The sequence below is a fragment of the Anas acuta genome, chromosome 11, assembly GCF_963932015.1.
Source record: "Anas acuta chromosome 11, bAnaAcu1.1, whole genome shotgun sequence".
Taxonomy (NCBI): Eukaryota; Metazoa; Chordata; class Aves; order Anseriformes; family Anatidae; genus Anas; species Anas acuta.
This window is the reverse complement of record NC_088989.1, coordinates 9,847,446-9,869,424: the sequence shown is the minus strand read 5'-3', so window position 1 is coordinate 9,869,424 and position 21,979 is coordinate 9,847,446. Positions and strand designations below refer to the sequence as shown.

Genomic DNA, 21,979 nt, shown 5'->3' with positions numbered 1-21,979 from the left:
CTGGGAGGCAGCACCCGGCCCCTCCAGCCCCATGCTGCGCCGGGGAGCGAGCGGGGCTGCAGGGCAGGGCCGGCGCTGTCGCCATTCGGCTGCTGTCCCCTGGGTGAGATGGTGGATTTATTGCCCCCCTTCAGGCAGACGGAGGGGGCTTGCAGGCAGCCAGGTCCCTGCCTAGGCAACGGAAATAAATTATTCCTCAGCTGGGTGTGAGGTTGCAATCGAGTCCCAGCAGTGTTGTTTCCTACAGGGCGTGCAAGTTTCTCAGAGGCGTGTGGTAGCAGGGCCCTTCGTCCCTCATCCTCACCCTGCCTTTTGTCACATCATTTTGAGCTCTTTGAAGCCCTGAGGAGCAAAAAAGGCTGGGAAGAGATTGAGGGGTCAGGGAAAGGAGCTAACGTGAATGGGAGTGCATACTGCAGCTCCCTCGCTCCCCAGTCCCCTTTCAGTGGTGCTGGGGGAGCAGGAAGGCGCTGACACAGAGCTGGGCACGGCTGTGTGTGTGGTGCCCCCAACCAGCACCAGGTTCCTCACAGGGGCAGGAGCGGCTCGGAGCACTCATTCAGCCCCTGGCAATGCTCCAGAGTCCTCCCCAAGGACGAAGGGTGCAGTCCCTGTTCTCACCAGCCGCTGAGCCCAAGGCCAGGCACGTCAGTGTGAGCAAGTGGGGCTCAGCAGCAGCGTGAAGGAAAGATGAGCTGTGGGCTCAGAGCTGAGTTCTGCTGGGCGCTGATGCCATATAGTGTGGCAGATGTGCTGCTGGAGGCTGGGTTTTTGTCTGTACGTCAGCTGCCTGGCTCAGCTCCCACCCCGGATCCTCTTTGCAGAAGCTGTGGTCCTTGGGCGAGCAGTGCTGGCCCTATATCTGGAGGGCAGAGGCTCTGAGGAGCAGCGTTGTCTGTGTGGGGCAAAGGCTTTGGGATTCAGCACCTAGGTGCAAACATGAGCAATGAGAAGCATCCGCATGGATATTCTGCAAACACCCAAGCACAGAGAGATTCCTCCTGCTGGATCTTGCTGATTGTTGACACCGGAATCCTAATAAACCCTGGTAGGCAGCAGCCCTTGTTCAGCTGCCCACACCCAGGCACGTAGCAGCGGCTGCGCTCTGCGCTGCAGCTCCGTGCTCTGTCCTTTGCTCCCCCCACAGTGGGAGATGTGGGATCCCCGTGCAAGGCAGCCCTGGGGGGAAGCACAAAGAGAAGCTCTTGGCGGTAGCTTGGGACCCAGGTGCAGTGAACGCACCAGCGAGCGCTGGCTTTGGGGACGGAGGGGTGTGTTCCCATTGTGCGCGTTCCCATTGCTCCTGTCAAGCCTCCTCTCATTATTCCTGCCTTTAGCTGTCTCGGCCCGAAGGCAAAGCGTACAGAAGGCTCTGTAGGCTTGCCCTTGAGAGACGTGCGGTCCTTGGAGAATGGCTGTTGAAGGGAAGCACGGCAGTGGGCTGAATTGAGGCTGTTTCAGGCTGCACAGCTCTGAGCTAATCTCCCAGAGGCAGAGACATTACTCACCAATCAGGAATGTGTCTGTATTTTTCCTAATGAGAACAAAACATTTTATCCCTGTTCATTAGCAGAGAGTTAGGGTGTACTGTTGCTATGCCAACAGACTCCTCTCCCCTGCAGACACACTGGGGGTGTCCTCCGAGCCATGGTTAGAAGGGTGAACGGGAAGGCTCGTTCTGGCAAGAAAAAGATCCCATTGTTTTCCCCGGGGCTGCCTGGACTTTGTGCAGCTGGCCAGACCTTGCCTTCTTGGGGGGGAGGGAGCCGCAGCGGGAGTCAAGTGCAACAGAGATTTAATTTATTGGAAAAATAGTCTTTGCATTTCACGTTGTGTTGTTTTTTTTTTCCAGCTTGAGGCACACTCCTCAGGAAGAGAAATGAAGGTGTCTCAGCGTTCCCAAGATCCCAGATGGTAAGCAAAATGCGCCGGGAGTCAGCACTGGGACACCCACGGACTGCTGCAGCCTGCTGGGCCCCTCCGTGTTCCTGATCATCTGTTTGTGCTGCCAGCGTAATGCCCGGCAGCCTCTCGGTGCTGCTGCGGATGAATCCACCTGATGAATGGTACCGCCTGTGATTAGTGGACAAGGGGGTTCACCAGGCACGTGGGCTGCTGGAAAGAGTGAGTGGTGCTATGGGAGAACACGCACTTGTTCCCTTTAGGTAGGGAGCTCCTGTGAAGGACAAAAGTTGGCTGTTGAGCAGAAATGGTGATCCGTCCAGTTCTGCCCTCAGCAGACATATTTCCTCCAAAGGTTGCCTGTCCATCTTCTTGTCTTTGTCTCGGCTCTGCCTCCCTCCCCTGCCATCCCCCACCCCTTTCCTGAGGGATTATCAGGATGTGCAAACTGCAGCGGTGCTGCACCTCTGGTGCTGTCACTGAAATGTGAAACAACACCTACAATTAAATTTTTCTATGCAAGCTAATGAGTTTAACCTACAGACAGAAACAAACAAATATTCTACTTTCTGATAGTGATCTATGGCCAGAAATGAACAAGTGAGTGTGACCAAACCTGCAGACAGCCTCCCAGAGCAGGGTGATGTTCATATCTGGCTGTCAGTCACCATACAGTGTCGTGAGCTGCTTTGTGCTGGCTGAGCGCGGTGGTGTTGACAGCTGTAGACCCTTGAAGAAACGTCTCCCTGAAACTGAGTTCTCCTGTCAGACTGCAGCCTGTTAAACAGGATAGCTGCAACTCCTACTTCAGTTCGCCTGGCAAAGCGCTCTGTGAGTAAATGTGTGGAATTTGAATACAGGAATTTGAATATCAAATGTAGGGTGGTACAGCAGAGATCCCAGACTGCATGAGCTGCAGGAGATCTGCAGATCTACATGGACTTGTTGGAGAGTGAAACCCTGGCACCTGGACACTCGGTGCTGCCTCAGATGAGTCACTGACTATTGCGCTAGAGAGATGGATATCACTTAAGAGCACAGGGAGTACAGGAGCCCTTCATCAGAAAGTAGTCTGCTTGTTAGACCTGCAGCTGTAGTAGCAGGAGGGTTCAACAAGAATAAAAGCAATGAACAAAGCCAGACAGCAACCCCTAACCTGGGCTTCTGTGTGTGAGCAGCCTGTTTGGTTTCAGTTTGGTAGTAGAGCTAGATTAAAATCTTGAATGTTAAAGAGCAAGCTTTGGGAAAATCTGTTTTGATCTGTAGCCTCCATGAATAAATCCCGAGTACGTACAACACGTGTACAGATCGGTGAGTCTGGTTCCCTCAGCTTTTCATTGGCTCTGGGTGGTTCAAGTAAAACCACTAAATCAAAGCTGTTTGAAATAGGGAAGGAGTAAGTACTTGAGATGATTTGAATTCAGGCCAGTCTCTTCTGGGTCCATGCTTTCAGGGTACGTAAAAAATAAAAGACCATGGGGAGGACAGAGGTCTGTGTACTGTGCACTACATGCGTGTTGTATTCCTTGAGATATCCAGCTGATTCTGTGCAGATCCTATTGAAACAGTGCCCCAGCAGAACTGCACTGGAGGAAATGGTTTTTAGTCCATTTAAGTGCAAAAGATCATGGCTGAACAAACTGACTTCTGAAATGTGAGTTACGGTTATTATCCAAGTCGCGCTCTGCTTCATTCTTGTGCAGTGGGAGTAGTGATTCTGTGTTACCTAGGAGAGCGTTACTTGGGCCCTCCTCTTCTCTCCCCTCCTTTTCAAACAGTGTAAGGGGGGATTTTATGCCCTATTTTCTGTCCCACCTCTTTTTTTCCTTATGTTAAGAACAAACATACAATTTCTATGCCGTGTACAAAGCAAAAATCAGGAGAAACCCTCTGGTTTCGAGGGCAGGGGGCATGTTTTTCCGTATGAAACTGCTGCTATATTTTGTCTGTAGAAGCTTTTCTCATTGCTTTTTATGCTTGGCAAGCAGTTCTGTGTGGTGTGCTCTCTGCAGAGCACTCAGATTGGTGAGATTTGGGGTATTTCTAGGCCATGGAATTCCTTCATCTCTGTAACGCCTCTGCATAACTACCCCAAACTCCTGCTTCAGTTCAAAATGTGACGTTTCAATGAAAGACAAGTCCAAAGAGTTTTCTGGTCTTGCATCTTGTTGTTCTGCTGTTCTGTTTCCAGGATGTCTCCTGTTCCATGCTGAGCTGCCCTTTACTAGCTATTTATGCTCTATTTGTTTAATTATTTAACCTTATAACAACTAGATTTTTGTTTTGGTAGTATCTGAGCTCGTTGGAAAATTAATGCAGAACCTATATATATATATCCATAGTGGGATGAAGGACAAAATTCCAAATATGTTTCTACATTTTGCCTCTTAAAGTACCACAGGTAATACCTGTAGTCAGTTGAATGCCTATGTGAAAATAAACCATTTTATTTTGTTCCAGATACATTTTTAATGTAATTTCCAGGGCTAGCATGGCTTGATGTCACAGAGTTGTGGGCAGTCCTCCTGCACTGTTTTCTAGAAGCTCAGCTTCCAGGAAGAGCTAGTGCCTTGTCTATCTGATGCACTGGAAGAGATGGGAAGAGCTGGGCTCAGCTGGGTCAGAGGAATTTTTGAGCCCTCTGTGCTGTTTGATATCCACCGCCTTGAGAGGAGGCTTCTTCCCTTCTATCAGAACCAGTTATGGGTTATTTGTGGAGTGAGGTGAGGTGTTCCTTCCAACTCTTGGTAGAGAATGGTTTAAAGCTCTAAATTGTGAGGTAGACTGATTTAAAACAAAACAAAACAAACAAAAAATGCTGTTAGCACTAAGTGTTGTAATGCTAAATAATATATCTGCTGTCTTTTGAATTGTTTGGTTTTAATGGCTTTGCTTATTTTTCTCTAATTCTAGTTATATTTCTTAAAAAAAAAAAAAAAAAAAAAAGCTTGTTTTTCCTCTTAATAGAGAAACTGGCAAAGGACAAAAAAGCCAGATATTTCAGCCTGACAGGAGAGTCTAGGTTGCCTAGCAAGCGAAGCATGCATGCATAGTGAATTCTTATTCACTATAATAATCAAGAATGTTGGAAGCAATTAGGAAGGATCACTGCGTCTGTGGAAAAAAAGTCACTGAGGATTTTGCAGGGGTCACAATAAGAACAATAATTCTAAAAATAAATATATGACTCTGTATAACAACAAGGTCCAGTAAGGATATCGTTATTTTATATAGCATCAGGAAATCACTAAATAATGTGTCTATAATTGAGGAAAAAGATTGAAATATTCATAAAGAACACATGACAGAATAGAGCTCTGGCATACAGCCTTTGTTGTAAGAGATATCCTTCATCGGGTAGGCTAAATCAAGCATAAGAATGTTATTTGTACTTTCAAAGTACTAATGGGGAGAGAATTTCTGAAAAACACCACCTATTCTGGAGGAATAAAGTGTAATTGGATGCTGGGGCTTGAAAATAATTTTGAGCAATTTTTATAGGGTGTATATTTTAACAGAACTGACTAACTAGCAATTCACTACAGGAGGTAGAGAGTCCCTGCAATATTTACTAATCATCTCACTAATTTCTCCAGCTCATATAGAATTTGTTTTCTGCAGCTTTGTGAAAATCATTGTGTTTTATGAAGGGTATTTTCTGTTATTGGAAATGGAACAGCAGCAGCAAGGAGCAAAGGCGAGGAGTATCTTCTATACAAAGAAAATGGAATAAACTGAGACTCTTCCACCTGAAAAGAGAGGAGTGATAGTTACCATCAAAATCCTAAATGACATGGAAAGGTTAGAGGGGCAGCAACTGGTTTTTTGTCTTTTCATATGGAAGAGTCATAAGTATGAATAGGTATTGAATGGGGCCAGCATGTAGTAAGCCTAAAAACAAGTAATGACTTAGTCCTTGATGTGTGCAGTTAACCTGGGAAGCTCCTTGCCACAGGATGTTGTGAATGCCTAACATCTGTGTATTTGAGGACACAGGGCAGTTCCACAGAAGAAGGAGCTATTGAAGGTTCCTAAATGCATAGAAACCACCTCTGTCCCGAGAAATCCCTGAGCTGCACATCACTGAAGCCTGGGAGAGCGTTCAGGGAGGCAAAGTGCTGCTCTGTGCTTGCTTCCTTCTTACGGTTTCAGGCCATCACCAGTGCCAGAACAACTGCAAGCTGGTCTGTCGGAGCTGGGCGGGATGGAGGGAAATAAAAATAAACCTTGTAAAAACAGAGACTGGCACAGCTTGTGGCCCAAGTTTCTTCTGTGCCGCTTGCGATGTGCTGTACGCACCTCAGACTTGCTAAAAGCATCGCCTGTGGGCTGTTCAAGCCTGCAGACTGTTGACTTGAGCTTCAAGAGAGGTGGAGAGTATATTTTGGGGAGCTGTGCAGATGGGAAGGGGGGTGTGAAGACGCATATTCTAAGCAGGGAAGCTGACATTTTCCTTTCCTCGTGGCATATGCTGGTCCTTGCTGTTCTGGGATGTTAAATGTTTTACTGAGTTACAGGGATTGTTACTGCTGAGAGCCTAAATCTTATTTCTGTGGATATCCCCCTGTAAGGAGTGTTACAGTCCTTGCCTAGCAGTGGACTGTAACTTAATTTGAGCTAAAATGGGTGATATGCAGATCCATAAACAATACAATCTCTGTTCCAAATGCTTTCAAACTAAAAATGTCACGGTCTACGTGAGGTTCAGGCTCTTTAGAAGTTCTCGAAACACTGGTCTTATTTGAGGTCCTGTCTAAACATTTAAAAATAACTAGAAAACAGGGCTCAATTCTAGGTGCTTCTCCCTTGCAAGTCAGGTCTTACGCTTGGTTTTAGACACTTACCCAAATCTGCAGAGAGCACAGTACAGGATGGCAGCCCTAGCTGTTCCTTTGAACTTTTCTCTTTGGGAAGGATGAGAGCCATGTCCTTTTGTCCATAGGGATGTGGTTTCTATTGCTGCTGAATATTGCTAATTTTTTTTTCCTGTAATGCACTGCAGCTGTGAGGAGTGAAGGGGTGCGTGGGCTGAGACCCGAAGCCAGGTGGAGTACACACAGGGTTTAGGACAAGGGTTGTGTTGGGAAAGAGTGGGACTAGGCGGTGTGGGCTTAAATTTGGAATAAAACCCAACATCTCTCATCACAGCTGCTTTGTTTAGTTCCTCTCCACTAATCTGAATCTAATGGCAGTTCGTTACTTCTGGCTTGGACTCCTATAGCTCTGGTGACAGATCTGCACTGACTACAAAGACTTCAGGTCTGTGATGAACTTGATGGATATGGCTTTTCATGCAGATCTGGGAAGTTGTATCATGTTTCCCAGTAACTGAAAATTTGATATGCGTTTATAAATCAAATGTTGCTGTATAAGTATACCTACACTCTTTCCATTATGTGTGTTTATTCTTCAGGTTTTTCACAGTAGTCTTGCCTCAGTTGTGAAATACAGAGCAGTGTTATTGCTAGATCATGGTTGTATGCTGAAGGTGCAGGGCGACTGCTTTGTCTCTGATAGAATAACAGTGATATTTGGGCATTAAGATGGGCTTGTAGCCAGAGAAAGGCTTTTCCCAGCATTGTGGCAATTGAGCACTGTCAGAATTCAGTGTCTTGAATTCTGTCCCTCCTCCACAGGGTTCCTGATGGGTGCTGGGCAGGTTGTGTCTCAACCTGTGCCTATAAAATGGGCATGAAAATGCTTTCTTCCCCACCAGCTGATGAAATGCATTAATTATTGAGTCCCACTGTGCTTAGGGCTGCAGGAAAATACGTTGCTCTGTGTGGCTTGGCTGCCTTGTTGTCAGCAGGGCTGGAAGCGGTGCTGTGACAGCTCCAAAGCAGGAGGTATCGAGGTCGGTGGTTCAGTGGTAGCTGTTCCTCCTGTGCACTGAAGGAGATGCTCCTGGAGGAATGCTGTAGGATAGTTGAATGGCACAAAGCTGTGTGAAGAGAGGTTCAAAAACATTGGAACAAGCTTCCTAGCAAGGTGTTTGGTGCCCTGTGCCTGTCAGTGTTCAGGAGGCATTTGGATAATGCCCTTAATGTGCTTTAACTTTTGGCTAGCCTTGAAGTGGTCAGGCAGTTGGACTCGATCTTCTTTGCAGGTCCCTTCCAACTGAACCGTTCTGTAACGCAACTTCAGGTTCAGCATGATGCACGTGTTTGAGAGGGTAACTTTATTCTAGAGCTTTTTAATTTTAAAATGGGTGTTTGATTTTGTTCTTTAGCATAAACTTCTTTAGCATAACTGTAGCATAAACTTCTGTTTCCATTGGTTATTTGTCTTTCTTGATGCATCCTTGTCTGAAGACTACGTTAAGTTTTGTTCCCTTTTTGTAGCTTCTTGCGCTATCATCTTGACATGTTGTGCCTATTTAGTCAGCTGTTTGCAGAAAGGTGTCTCTGTCCCAAAAGAGAAGTCTCAACATTATTGAGTAGCAAAGGGCTCAGCCTGTACACCTTCTGGAGAGCAGCTTTCCTGTTTTACTCTCAATTTCTCAGTTTTTATCGGTAGCTTTGTTCCAGCAATCATTCTCTGTCAGCCTGTTCTGCAAGTGCTGCACTTGTCTGCCGTTCTGCTGGTAGTCCATCAACATGAGATTTGCTCTGAACCTGATCTCTAGCCTGTGTGATCTTTTCCATTCCTAGCTATTCCATGATTTCAGCTAATGTATTTCCCAGTAAGCCCTGTGAAGGTTTAATTTAATGTGTTTTTATGATGCTGGGCTTGTCAGCCCCAGTGTGGCCTACTGGGTTGGCATTTAGAGGACAATTGTTGTTTGTCCCACTCCTGTGCTGACCACAGGCGATGGTTTATCCCTTCAGTACAAACGTGGGTAATTTTTTTGTGTTCCTCTCACCAGCCTCTCTGCTCTGTCTAGCTGCTTCCTCCAGCAGAAGAGCAGCCACTCAGATGCAAAACTCACTGCTGTTCCTAACAGACTACTGTAAATCTGGTTTTCCTGTCTCCTGGGCACTTTTGCCCAGGGGTCACTCTGGCAAGGTAGCAGTCTCTTGAAATGCCGACAGTCAGCCAGTTATACTGGCTGTAATTCCTGCTCGTAGCAGTTTGCATTTCCAGACTAGCAGTGCAGTTTATGCAACAGACCTGTTAGTGCATCTCTGTGGCCTTAGGGTGAAGGTCTGGGCTTCCCTGAAAGGCAAAGGGAAGAGCCAGTCGGTCCTGTCCAGCCAGTGGCTCTCAGACTGCGAAGGTAGGTGGATTGCAAACCAGCTGGAGAACAGTCTCAGCCAAAAAGCCTTTAAAATTCATGGCTGCCACGAAGAGGTAACCAGTTCTGAACCATGGCGCTCTTCGGGCAGCACCAAAAATCTTTTCTCAGCCCTGAATGGGATCAGGAGCTCGAATATGTTCCTAGAAAATATTAGGATCTCCTCAGTCTGAATGCAGATAGCAACAGCAGCTCATGTTGCAAAGCCATGGTGAATTTTGTCTTGTAATAAAATTCCTTGTTGTGGATAAGGTGTGATTACATGTCTGCGTGACTCGCTGTTAACAAAGTGACTGGAGAGCTCTTGCTCCAGATGGCTTATTTCTCCAAGTATCAAATCTTGCAGCATCCCAGCCTTCTGCTGCCTTTACCACTTAATTTCTGTGCTGCACACTTCCAATCCTCCAGGCTGTGGGCCCACAGAAGTATGAATGAAAAACATCAGGTGATGGCCTGTGCCCTGCAGCCCTATCTGTATGCTGTCTGCTGGTCTGAATTTTATCCTTGAACCAAGAACTGCCACGTCTGGACAAAGTCTGGGATGCAGGGCTGCGATTGCAGGGCAGAAGAGCACATTGCGTCCCTGCTGCCAGCCTGTGGCTCCTTGACCACAAACACCTTGAGAGCTCTTCAGGCACGGTTCCTGCACCACCGCTCTGTCTTGGGCTCCGTCTGGGAGTGCTGAATAGCCAAGACCCCATCCTGTGCGGGAAGGGCATTGCTTGGGGCTCTTGAGGCTGGTGCAAAGTTGATCCTGGCTCTTACATCTGCACCCAAGTCATTCACTCTTCTGCGGTAGCGCAGTGGAAGCTTGGGAGCTTCTGTGTTTTCTATGTGCTGTAAGCAGCTTGAGGAGGTCCCCAGGCTTTCTGAACTATCCGGCGTGCTACTTTCTAGTTTGGGCCTTATGAAAGCTTTGGTATTGGATTGTGGAGGTGGGAGAAAATGGCTGGGTGCCCCAATTTGGATCGTTATCTAGCAGACCTGTGTAACCTAATTATCGAGCCTAATAGTTCATAGCTGACTGCTGATAGTCTTCCAGGCTTAGGTACTAATTTATGGAAGATGAATTGATCAAAGCTTCACTTCTGATAATGTTTTAAAATGAGTTGAGTAATACAAGATAGAATGTTACCCAGCTTGGTTTGAAGGCAAACCACAAGCAGATTGTGGCAGTGATGTGGAATTCTGTTGATTTTGCTGTCTCTCCTGGGTGGGAGGGAGTAGATGCTACTCATGTGGTTGCATTGCATTAAGTTTATTTGCATATTACTGACGGTATTCATGGCTGTAACCAGAACTGCTGACAGTGCTGGAGTAATGGGGGAAGGCTGTCAAACTGCTGTCAGGCTGTATGGTTCTACAGTGGGGAGGGCAGAAAAATGAATTTTATGTGCAAAGAAGGAAAACACAGAGAAGAACTCCTTCCTGCCCTCCAAGGGTGTGTTAATTCTTTACAGAGCTGCTGTGCTAAACAAAGGAGGACTTCGGGGGTGCCAAGGAAACGCCGTTCTTTAACAGGCCGCAGCACCCTGTGCTGATCAGTGTTTGCAGAGTGAAAGGGGTTGTTCGAGGCAGGCTGCAGGGCTTAAGGGCTCTGATTTGCATCCCGACAGCTGGGTGGTGGAGCTCGGGATGTGGTGCTGTGTGTCTGCTTGTGGTCTGTACCGCTGCTGGCTGAACTCCTCCTGCGGCTGGTCCCTGGTCTCTCTTCCACTCTGCAGTCCTGTCAGGCTGATGGTGAGCAGCACGGTTTCCCCTTGGGGTGCAAGTGCAGAGCCAGCATCCTTTCACACGACTGAAATCAAGGCAAGGTGTCCTAAAGTGAAGAACAACAGCAAAGCCCACCTGTGATGGACGTTTGGAGCTGCCTGCTTGCCCCGTGAAGGAGGGGATGGGGAAGATCACCTGTCTGTTCACAGCTCCTCCTGAGCTCTAGGACTGGAAGGGGTTGGGAGCTGCCACAACTTGTACTGGAAGCACTGGGGATGTGCTGGAGAACTGCTAGACCTCACTGCGGTGGGTTGGTGTTCTGGAGATGGTGACCAGTCGGCTCAACTGGAGGCACTGCAAGTCCCCTGCAGGAAGCAGGTTTTAAAGACATTTGAAGTTCCTTTTCTCTCTTGCTAGGTTATCCCAAGGCCAGGCTGTCCACAGAAGGACTTGCTTCGAGAGCGTGGCCCTCATCCCTGGGACAGGAGAGCTTGGCGAGGGGTCTCGGTGCTGTCTGGGCAGCACGTGCTGCACGCAGTAGGTTTTGCTCTCCCTGCTGGGGGCATGCTGCCAGGCATGACTGCACTGAGAGCAGGCGCTGCCCTAGCTGCTTCTGGTGGGAATAGTGGGCATTTCTGCCCCGTGGATATCACCACGGAGTAGCTAAGGCAGGACTCAAGCTTTCCTGGCAGCCCCGTGGAGCCGAAGCTGAGAACAGGAGGGGTTTGGGCCGAGGCTGGGGAGAGGTGCCTGTAATGACAGGGAGGGCAGCGCGGTTGGGAAGGCGTGCCGTGTTTGAGGTGGAGGCCGGTAAAACATGAATCACGCCTGTTTGAAGTAGTGATGAAATCCCTGATGAGGGATTTCTGTAATACCTGGCCAAACAGTCTGCTGTGCTTTAGTTTCCTTTCTCCCTGGGCAGAACGGTCGGCCCTGACCTACTTTTACCAATAGCAGTTCTGTTAAACCCCGGCGCTTAGCTCTGCGTACGGCGCGCACGGCCCCTGTTTTCTTCCGCCGGCTTCTGAGTTGAGAAGTTTCCACTGAGTGTTTAGCAAAACAGGGCAGAGCTGTTCCTGGCGGAGGCTGCTGGTGCTCCGGACCCACCTCTGCCACCTCTGTGCCCCGTGGCTTGGAGCCTCTGCTTCTCCTTCCCAGCCTGCTGAAGGTGATGCTCGCCTGCCTGGCAGCCGTGCCGTGCCTTAGCTTTGTGCTGCGCTGTCAGGAGTCAGCGAGATGCTATCTACATGCTAATAAGGCAGATAATGCCTTTAGAAATAGTCGATGAGGTTAGGCTTCCGGCTTCCTAAATATGCGATTAGGAAGGGCTGAAGTTACATTCCTAATATTTAAAAGTAAATAAAATCTATAAATGTACCATTAAAATAAGAAGTTTAAATATAACTGTCCTCCTGGGGCAACTCGCGGAGCTGTGTCTAGCTCGGTATCCTGTCTTTGACAATAGCCAGAAGCAGATGCTTAATGAGTACTGTAAGGAACAGGGCATGTGTAGCGTGATTTATTTATTTTTTTTCTCTTCTCCTCCCCCCATTTGATGCTCCCTGCTTATGACCGTCACCAGTTTAGGGCCCTCCTTGGCTAGGAGTCGTATCTGATCATCTGATCCCGACTACATCTATTCTCCATTAATTTTTATAATCTCTTTTAACTTGTTTGTGTTTCTGGTCTCCATGACATCCTACAGCAGCGAGCTCCGCAATTTAATTGTGCATTTTAAATGTTATATAAAATACATTGCATCCAGTGAAAATTATCCTTGGACTGGCTTAGAAAAGTCATCTGTACGTTTATGGGTGCTCTTTTTTTCTGCATTGTAAGACGTGGTCGTTAATTACTCCACGCTTCTCATCTTGACACTGTTTGTTGTTTCAGATCTCTTGCGTTTTCACTATCTTCCCCCGGTTGCCTCTTTGTCCATCTGAAGCCCAGCTCTGCTCCGTCTCTCCTTATATGGAAGCTGTTCTATGCTTTTGATCATCTTTGTTGTCCTTTTTGTCATTCTGTCTCCTTTTTCAGATGTGGGAAGCAGAACTGCCTGCAGCGTTCAACAACAAGATGGTGGTGTGTTTGCTTTCCTGATCACGCCAAAGGTTGCATTTGCCCTTTTTGCTTGATACTAAATACCAAACTGACCTACCAAGTTTCCAAAAATCTCCTGAGCGTTAACACCTAATTCAGGTCCTCATATATTTATCTAATTAGTACATTTTTTGATGGTTTTAGTATTTATTGGCAATGAAGATACTGTGTGGTTATGACTGAGTGATTTCTGTAACTTTTTGATGTCTTTTCTGTATTTGATTGTGCAGAACAATTTTTTTCTTAGTAAACTTTGCCACTTCCAGACATACTCCTCTTTGCAGATCATCTTCTGTGAATATACTGAGCAGTACAGGTTGCAGAATGAATTCTTGGCAGATCTCACTGATAACCTTCCTCTCTTGGGAAACTCTTCCACTTATGGTTTCCTCTCTTAACTACTTATTAAATCATGATAGGGACTGTAACCATAATTCCACAAAAGCTTAACTTTTTTTTTCCAATAGCCTTATCTGACAGTTCTTTCAAAGTCAGTTTGGTTCCCATTAAACAGATTAAGAGCTGGCTCTTGGATCTCAATTAACTGGAAATGGGAAATCTGCTCTTGGAATTTTCTGGGTACTCCAAGGCTTTCCCTCTGCGCCAACATTAGCCTTAATTTTGATCAAGAGATGGGGTCCTGAACTTCTGTAGGCAAGCTTGTTCCTATGGAGGTGATGGGTTTAGATTTATCTGTGTTTTTGTAGAAATGGTAGGTTTGCTCAGCAGGGTGAATTAGACGGGTAACTTGAAGTGATCTATGCTTTCCCAGAAGGACTTTATCACAACTAAATTAAACTTATTTACGTTCTCTGCACATCAGAGGCTAGAGAACTGTGTTGTGTTTTTTTTTCTCAACTTAGTTGCCCAGAAGAATATTTCAGTCTCGGTTGGTATTTGACAGGAGGTAAATTTGGCACATGATGTGGCAGCTGGGAGAGTGAGAGGTTGTTGGGTGGGTAAATGGAGGCCTGGGGGGTCAGATGGGGTAGCGTGTCCAGGTCAGTTGCCATGAAAAGAGGATGCTCATCTGGGTCAGGTACTTTTTATTTATTTATTTATTTATTTAAAGATGCTGGCAAAAGGGCTCACAGAGTTATGAGAGAAATTAATTCCTTCTGCCTGAAGAAGCTCATGTCACCTCGTGTATCCATCCGGAGGATTGCACATCTGCAGTCTGCGTTTGGGAAGGCCCAAAGCTGGAAGAATTGCTGTGTGCTTGTCTGCCCTTCCACTTCTCCTTAGCCATCTATTCTTGTCTGTTGTTGGAGACAGGGTTTCTGTGTAGGTGGACTTCTGTCTGACTTAGAATAGCTGTTGTTATCTCCTTGCCCAAGGAGGATTAAGAAGCAGGATTAGTTTTCAAACTGTTCATGCAAAAAGTGAGTAGAAGCTTCTTTGACTGACGGTCCTGTGACAAGCAATGTCAGACGAAATGACAAGGCACTTTACTCAGGGTAAATAACCTTTGGGGAACAGCGTGCTGGGTTAAGGTGGTGGTTTCTGTAATTTAAAAACCCTAAGGAAAAAAATCTGCTTTCATTGAGATGCATTAGTTTAGTCAGGAGCTTGTGGGCTAGAAGAAAAAATTGCCTAGTGATCTTTGGCTCGATCGTGCAGCGAGCTGGAGCAGATCCTAAAGCACCCTAATCTTCACATGTACAAAGCGGGCAGAAAGTTACCCTCGTGTTGTGCTAAGATAATAGGAAACTGACAACTGCCTTGATTTTCCTATTTTTGAAAATGTGTTTAGAATGTGGTTTTTGAGTTTACTTTTTGTTAGTGCTTGAGAAGATGGCTAAGTGAAAAGAAGCCCCTCAGTTTACAATTACATGATAGCTATGAAGAAAACTTATTTTAATTGCAGGCAGCTGGTGGCTGCTTTTTATTCCTTTTAAATGTTTGTGTAGTTTGTCTTAATTCATAAAAGAGAGCTTATTTTTACCCTGTATTAATCATTAACTCTTCATTAACCGTTTGTACTGGAATCCTAAACTTCTTTATAGGATGTTTTAGTATATGTAAGAGGAAAGATTGGATGTGCTGGAGGTGTTTAGGGGAAATACCTGTCCACTACCACCGGTTCATTCCAGTATGGCTAAAACTAATACTTGATACAGCCATGGCTCCGGGAGCACTTTCTGCAGTTTTTCCAGACTCCTAGCAGTGCACAAGCATCATTAAAATGTCAGTAGGATCAAAAGTTGAGAAGATAGTGTGCAGCATGGTTTTAGTACATCATCTTCAGCTTCCAGAAAATGTACCTGTTTTCAAACAGTCAGCGATAACTATCAAGGGTTTTAGAAAACCTCATTTGTTCAAGTGTTTATTTACTAATGCTGTTAATTCTGTAGCCTGAAAGTACGAGTTTTCTACCACAGGCCTGCCGTGCTGCCTTCCCTTGCCACTTCGGATTTTATATTTTGCCTTTAGATTTTTTTTTAAAGTTATTTTAACCTCAACTTTGGTGTTACTCACAGCTGGTCTAACAGAGCTCCCTTGTCTGGGTCAGCCCTGCTCCAACAGGATGTCTTGGACATGGGATTCTCCTTGGTGTCGATTTTATTTGGAAAACAGAGGTTTGTGTTCATCTCTGCAAGTGTTCTTAAACAGCAGAGCAGGGAGCTGGTCTGGTTGTGGTAAATAAGACTCCAAAATAGATGTATTTATTTAATGGGAATGTCGTCTTCCATGTCAGAAAACAGCAAGTCTCTGTTGAGCACGTGAAACTTAGAAGGGGGACTGTAATTCAGGGCTTTTGTGCAGAAAACACAGCTCTGGTGTTCTCCCTGACGCTGGATGATTTGAGTGTGCTGGAGCCCCGGGGTCATCACGCAGCTCAAAAAATTATGCTGTTAATTTTTACGTCTTTGTGTTCTGGCTGTGGGCTGGCTCTGCAGACTGTATGGTGGAAATTGCAGGTGCAAGCATCAGGGACCTTCTTTTTTCCAAGGACGATTCTGCTGGGATTGGTAGCAAGTATGGGACACAACCTGGAGGATGGAACTTCATCTGACTCACCCTCCATGTCGGGGGGATAGGATGTGGTGTCAGGGAAATGATTGGTGAGGACTGAAGTAACTTTTGTGTTGATACGCTGGTAAAAACGTGTCCAAGTGAGCTGTGGGTTTGTTTCTTTAATAAATGAGTAAAGTCTTTGAGAGGGATATGTGAAGTCAGAGAGGTAAAAATAGTGCTACAGAAGAAGCTGTCTGACTCCAATTTCCAAGTGACAGAATAGTGCCATTGCTCCCATGTTACTGGGTGTTGTTTTGTGGATGCGATATAAATATTCTGTGGCAGAACTGACTAATCCTCCGGCCCTTCTGTTGTGATCCAGATTAAATAAATGAAACTCAGAAGTATCATTTAGATATTAATATTTTACAGTGCATTAGAGCCAATGTTCAGAGTATTGTCTGGAGCATTCTCCTATTTAAGGGGAATTCATCAAAAAAGATGGAATATTTAAAAAAAAAAATCTTTAAGCCGTGGCAGTTGCCTTCAGAATTAATTAAAGGCTACACACTTTTGGTGCAATCTGTCTATAACAGCTGTGTTGTGCGCTAGCAGTGAGCACGGGAAGCAGAACGGTTCAGTAAATCCACCAAGAGCTCAGTAGTGTAGCCTGTCAGGAAACCATCAGCTTTAAATGTAGGTTATCCTCCCTCTTCCTGTCCTCCCGGAGATGTTGTGATGGGCTTAACTGCAGACCAAGAAATAGAGAGGCAGCAATGCTCGTGCTTGGGAAATAATTTGGAAAATTGAATCAAAAGACATCGCTGGCTTTTTCCTCTCGATTTTCGGGAAGGACAGGAATGTTTCTAACTACTGATAGCTCCACACGCACGTTTGTTTCTAAAGCTTGTGTTTGTTCACCTAGCAGTAATTGCGAGTTCATTTGTCAGTGGCTCTTCAGCAAGGAACAAAGAGCGCTGTATTGGGTGTTTGCACATCGCTCACAGTGATGAGAAGTGGCTTGCAGAACGTGCTGTTCCACCCACTTTTTGTCTTCTCAGCTGCCCTCTGTTCTCCTCGAGCCATCGGGATTGGACAGTAGCTTCTTACCTGAAATATTTATGGTAGGAATAAAATTACTTAATAAAATTACTTCTCGGGGGATATTGGCAAGTGCAATAATAGCTTCAGGCCAGAGCTCTGACCATAGCAGGATCTGCTTTTGATTATGGTCTGCTGGAATGTAGGGCTAGCTGCTTTTCCATCTCTTCACCAGTACAGGTGCTCCAATAGGTCAAATGCTTCCTGTGAAATGTTAGGGATAGATTCATCTGTGGATCACAGAGCTTGGAAAAAGATCCGTGTTGCTAGAGCGGTGTCACACACCAGGTTCAAGCACTGCTATGAGCATTTGTTCTGCCCTGCTAGTTGTCAGCAGTGGGCAGATCAGAGCCTTGCAGCTTGCAGGCATGAGCTCTAGCCAGAAAGGCAGTATTTCAGAATTCCGAAATTTCTAAGACATGATGAATTCACTGTGTAATTGCTGGCATAGGAAGGTTGCATTAGGCAGAAAGAAGATTACAGATTCTTGTAAGTGGTGTAGTGTAATGATGGCTTTGATCTGGAAACAGCTGAGAATCACAAGACTCTCCTCTGTGTGTCCGTGTGGCTCTGTCACAACACAGGCAAGCTCCTGCTGGTGGCTGGCCATCAGCCTATTGTTTTGTTCCCAGGCATCTTAGGCTTTGAACCTGAGGAGACTCGAGACAGAGCTGCACGGCGAGCCGTGGTGACATCTGCATGATGGCCGTGCTGAGGTAGCACAGCAGTCATATGGTTAAGGAGCTCCTTGAATAAAGTATTCTCCAATAAAAATGGGAAGAATGCATAAAATAATTCAAGTGTTGCATTTGAGGCAGCACATCCAACTGGTGTGAGCTGGAGGTGATATAGTTAAGCGAGAGCTCCATCCTTCACTCTGTGTGTCTGCTGGCTGGCTTTGCAGATATCCCTCAGCACATCCGAGATAAAATCAGCCGCGTGATGAGGACCTCTGTCAGGCCCTGCAGCTCTCTCACCACCCTGGGAAGAGGCGCCAGGGCTGCTTCAGGGCTGTGAGCCACGCTGGGTGAAGCAGAGGGCGTTAGCAGCGCTCAGAGCAGAACACAAGGTGTCCATTAGCAGGGCAAACAAAAGCCCCAGTGTGCACATAACCCGAACACCGTGCTGGTACCGTGCGTGTCGCAGGCTGCATGCTCTGGGGGAGAGCTGCCAGCCTGGGGCCAGAAACCCCACGTGTGGCTATGTCCTGACAGCGCTGCCTCCTTACCTACAGCAACCGTGTGAAGTGGAGCTTGTCCGGAGCTTCACAAAGCCTATATTTAATAATGCGTTGTGTTTATAATACCTTCCATCCGCTGGATTTCCCAAGGGGACTAATCCTCTCAGCCGGTCTTTTGGTAGAGCAGAGATGCCTGTTTTACTGACAAAGGAGCTGGAAAGCAGCACTGTTGTTTTTTTTTTGGTTGGTTGGTTGTTTTTTTTTGCAGTTACTGTTTTCACCATTGCTCTGTGTTTTCTGCCTGCTGGGTGTTGTACGGAACAAGTGAACGGCACAGTTGGTGTGTTTGTGACCAGTCAGGTAAAGGAGTACCCCAGCATTTACAGCTGGGCTCGGTCTCTTGAACTGCTGCAGATCGTTTCCTTTCACCTCTCTGCTTTTAAGCATCTCTGGGCTAATTGCACTTTGAGCTTACTGAGAGGACCCAAGAGGGATAGTAGGAGGGAAGTGACTAATTTTCTTTGCTTTAACTACAAATTTAACATTGTCCCTGAGGAGCTGAGTGGCCAAAACGAGCACAGGGATTACAGGGCAGTTGTGGAGGAGCTGGGGACATGGTGGACTGGTTTTTAAGAGGGATTGAAGATACTCGGAAGAGAAGCACCAGAGGTCTGACTTCCCAGGTCTGTGCAATGCCCACACTGCCCCATGCACTGGTGACAGAGCCACATGCCCAGAGGAGGCTGTTGATAGCCGTAAGTGTGATGAGAGAGAGAAGAAGGATTAACTATTTTGTTTTCTCTAAATATAAACTTCATGTTAGATCAAACAGAGAACAAAGGAGTTGTTGGTTTTCTCTGTATCGGATCCCAGCTACAGCTTATTTAAACAATGGTCCTGCAGGTTGTGTTTGCCTTGGACGGCGGTTTGTTTTCCTGTGGTGCTGCTCGTTAACAATGCCTACGGTGTGCGGGATGGCGTAGGAATGTGGTCCTGCCCTGGAGAACTTCCAGTACGGCATCGTTGGGAAGAGTTGAGAAGGAGTCTGGTTAAATATCCTGCGATTTCTGATGGTGAAAGAGTGGTGGCTTCAGTTCAGTGTCTGAAGCACGTTCTGTGACAGCACAGATAGGACCCTCCTCCTCGGGTTACCTCCCTGGACTGATGAGTCTGTGCTTTGTGCTGGTTGTTCGGTGGGTTTAGTACATGTTCTGGCCTTCTGGTTTCAGAGGAGTTCTAACAGCTTTTCCTCTCTTGCAGAGCATTTACCATGCCTCTGGGAACGTTCTTCCTTCCTGTTCTCTGTTTCCTGGGAGCAGCGATCCCGAGGGGGCTGCAGTACGTCACGTTCTCGCGCAATGCTACGAAATTCCTCCACCTGTCCATGGACTTGGAGTCTGGCTCCATTTACCTGGGGGCCACCAACTTTCTCTTCCAGCTGACATCTGACCTGCTGATGCAGAACGTGGTTCAAACCGGGCCGGTTCTGGACAGTAAAGACTGCCTCCCCCCAGTCTCGAGGCTGGAGTGCCCTCAGGCCCACTACACGGACAATCACAACAAGCTGCTGCTGGTGAACGCGGTGCAGAAGGAGCTCATTGTGTGCGGCAGCGTGCACCAGGGGATCTGCGAGAAGAGGAGCCTCGCGTCCATCGACCACGTCCTCTTCCGACCGGAGAGCCCTGGCGACACTCAGTACGTTGCTGCCAACGACCCCAATATCACCACCGTGGGACTCGTGGCCTACTCGAAGGATGAGGTCCCCTTGCTCTTTGTGGGACGAGGGTACACGAGCCGAGGAGTCGGAGGAGGGATTCCTCCCATCACTACCCGAAACCTCAGGGCCCACGGTGGGGATGTCCAAGCAACAGACTCTCACTCCATTTTCTCCTATGAAGAAACAGCTAAACTGGCCGTGGGCCGGCTCTCCGAGTACAACCACCATTTCATCAAGTCCTTCACGTATCGCTCTAGCGTCTATTTCCTCTTCTACCGTCGGGACCTCAAGTCTCAGTCGCGCGAGTACAAGACCTACATCTCGCGGATCTGCCTGGATGACTCCCATTATTACTCGTACGTGGAGCTGCCCCTGCTCTGCCAGAGCAAAGCCAACACCTACAGCCTCCTGCAGGCAGCCTACGTCACCCGGCCGGGGACGGACCTGGCCCAGGGGCAGCTGGACACTGACGGAGAAGTGCTCTTTGCAGCCTTCTCTGCCTGGCAGGCTTCTTCTGGCAAACTGAGCGAGGAGTCCGCGCTCTGCGTCTACGCGATGGAGGAGGTGGATCGCCTGACCAACTGGACCAGGGATGTGTGCTACATGAGGGACGGGAAGTCAGAAGAAGGCACAGAGGTGGCATATATCGAATACGATGTCAGTTCCAACTGCGTCCAGCTGCCAGCGGTAAGTTGCTTTGCACCTTTGCCAGGGTAAAGAAAAGTTTGCAGTGCATTCTTTGGGTCACTTTGTGTTCCTGGAGTAAGTCCATTTCCCACAGACCTCTGATGAAATCTGCAGGGGTTAAAACCCTCTGGGCTTGCTGTTTCCTTGCTGCTGCAGCAAGGCAATGCAAGAACTGTTGCTTCCAATTCAGGTCTGTCTCGTCCCTGCTGCAGGGGCACGTGGGCAGGGTTGCTGGCAAAGGGAGGCACACTGTGCGTGGCAATGGGGAAGGCATCTGGTGTGTGCTGAAGCTACAGTTCAAGTTGTTCTTAATATCTTCATGTCCTGGTCTTCTGTGCTGCAGGGAAAGAAAGGAGAGAATGTGTGTGTGCACTTGTGGGTTAGGGAGGGGAGTTAAAGGGGTGTGCTGTTGCTTAGGGTGAGGTGCATCTTGCAACAGCTTCTTACAAAGGGCATAAGTAAAAGAAAGAGCCAACAGAATCCTGGCTTCCTAGAGACTGCATTAGCCCCACAAAATGTTGTGCCCAAGGAAAGCTTTTTCCAGACCTGGTTCTTCTCCAGAGCAGTAAGAAAACGATTATCCTCTGCACAGGCAAAACTTTTAAATTCTGTGGCAAAGGCATGACGGGATGTTGCAGGATAAAAATGTGAACTGAAACTTGGCCATGACCCTCAATCCTTGCAGTTTGTCAGCCACGCTGGCTGGTGCTGTGACACTGGGGACAGTGACACAGACATAAACCAGCAGTGTTCTCTGGGGGCAGTGTCCCGGCGTGAGGCTCTGTGCTGGTGAGTAACCTGTTTTCACCGAGGGCGTTGCTGGTCCCTAGCAGAACAGCATGTTTTCTTGTCTTCCTTCTCCAGAACAGGCTGTCCAGATACCTTCCTCTTCCCAGCATCCCGCAAAGTGGTACCGCAGAGTCATGGAAATCTCTGGAATTGGATGTGCGGTCCAAAACCAGTTTTGAAATTATGGTTTTCCGTTTGGCAGCTAAAGCAGACTGTAGAATACTTGTGGGACAGCAGGAGGGTAAAGAGCAGACTTGGAGCAGGACAAATGTAAGGTCAGGAGGGATATGGAAGAGCTGGGAAGCAAGAGGCTGCCTGGGACTCGATGTCCTGCTTTCACTGTCTCCTAGCCGTGTCCCATCTGTCCCCTGCGGGCCAGCATGGAAGGAATTGTCATGGGTTTAGGGCACATTGGCAGAGTTCACATCAAAGTGGGGCGAGCAGCTTAGGAAATCCTTCATTCAGCTGGACGTGGAGTCCCCCTGCACTGTACGATCTGGTGGGGAAGTGGGTGCACGGGGTGGGAGAAAAAGCCAGTCCTTGCTGCGTGATTCCTGGCGCGCGATCGCAGGGTCCCAGCTGCACAGCTTGGCGCTAG

General features: G+C 47.4%; 1 protein-coding gene across 5 annotated transcripts in view; it reads left to right on the top strand.

The window, feature by feature from the left end:
• Positions 1-21,979, top strand: part of PLXNB1 (plexin B1) — a 74,576-nt gene that overhangs the window by 17,804 nt on the left and 34,793 nt on the right. For 4 of the 5 annotated variants that reach the window (XM_068694282.1, XM_068694278.1, XM_068694280.1 and 1 more), the window contains exons 2-3: positions 1,853-1,914; positions 19,449-20,592. In XM_068694282.1, coding sequence (XP_068550383.1) covers positions 19,459-20,592 — 1,134 coding nt within the window. In that variant the 5' untranslated portion in view covers positions 1,853-1,914; positions 19,449-19,458. The other variant, XM_068694281.1, reaches the window with a different exon arrangement.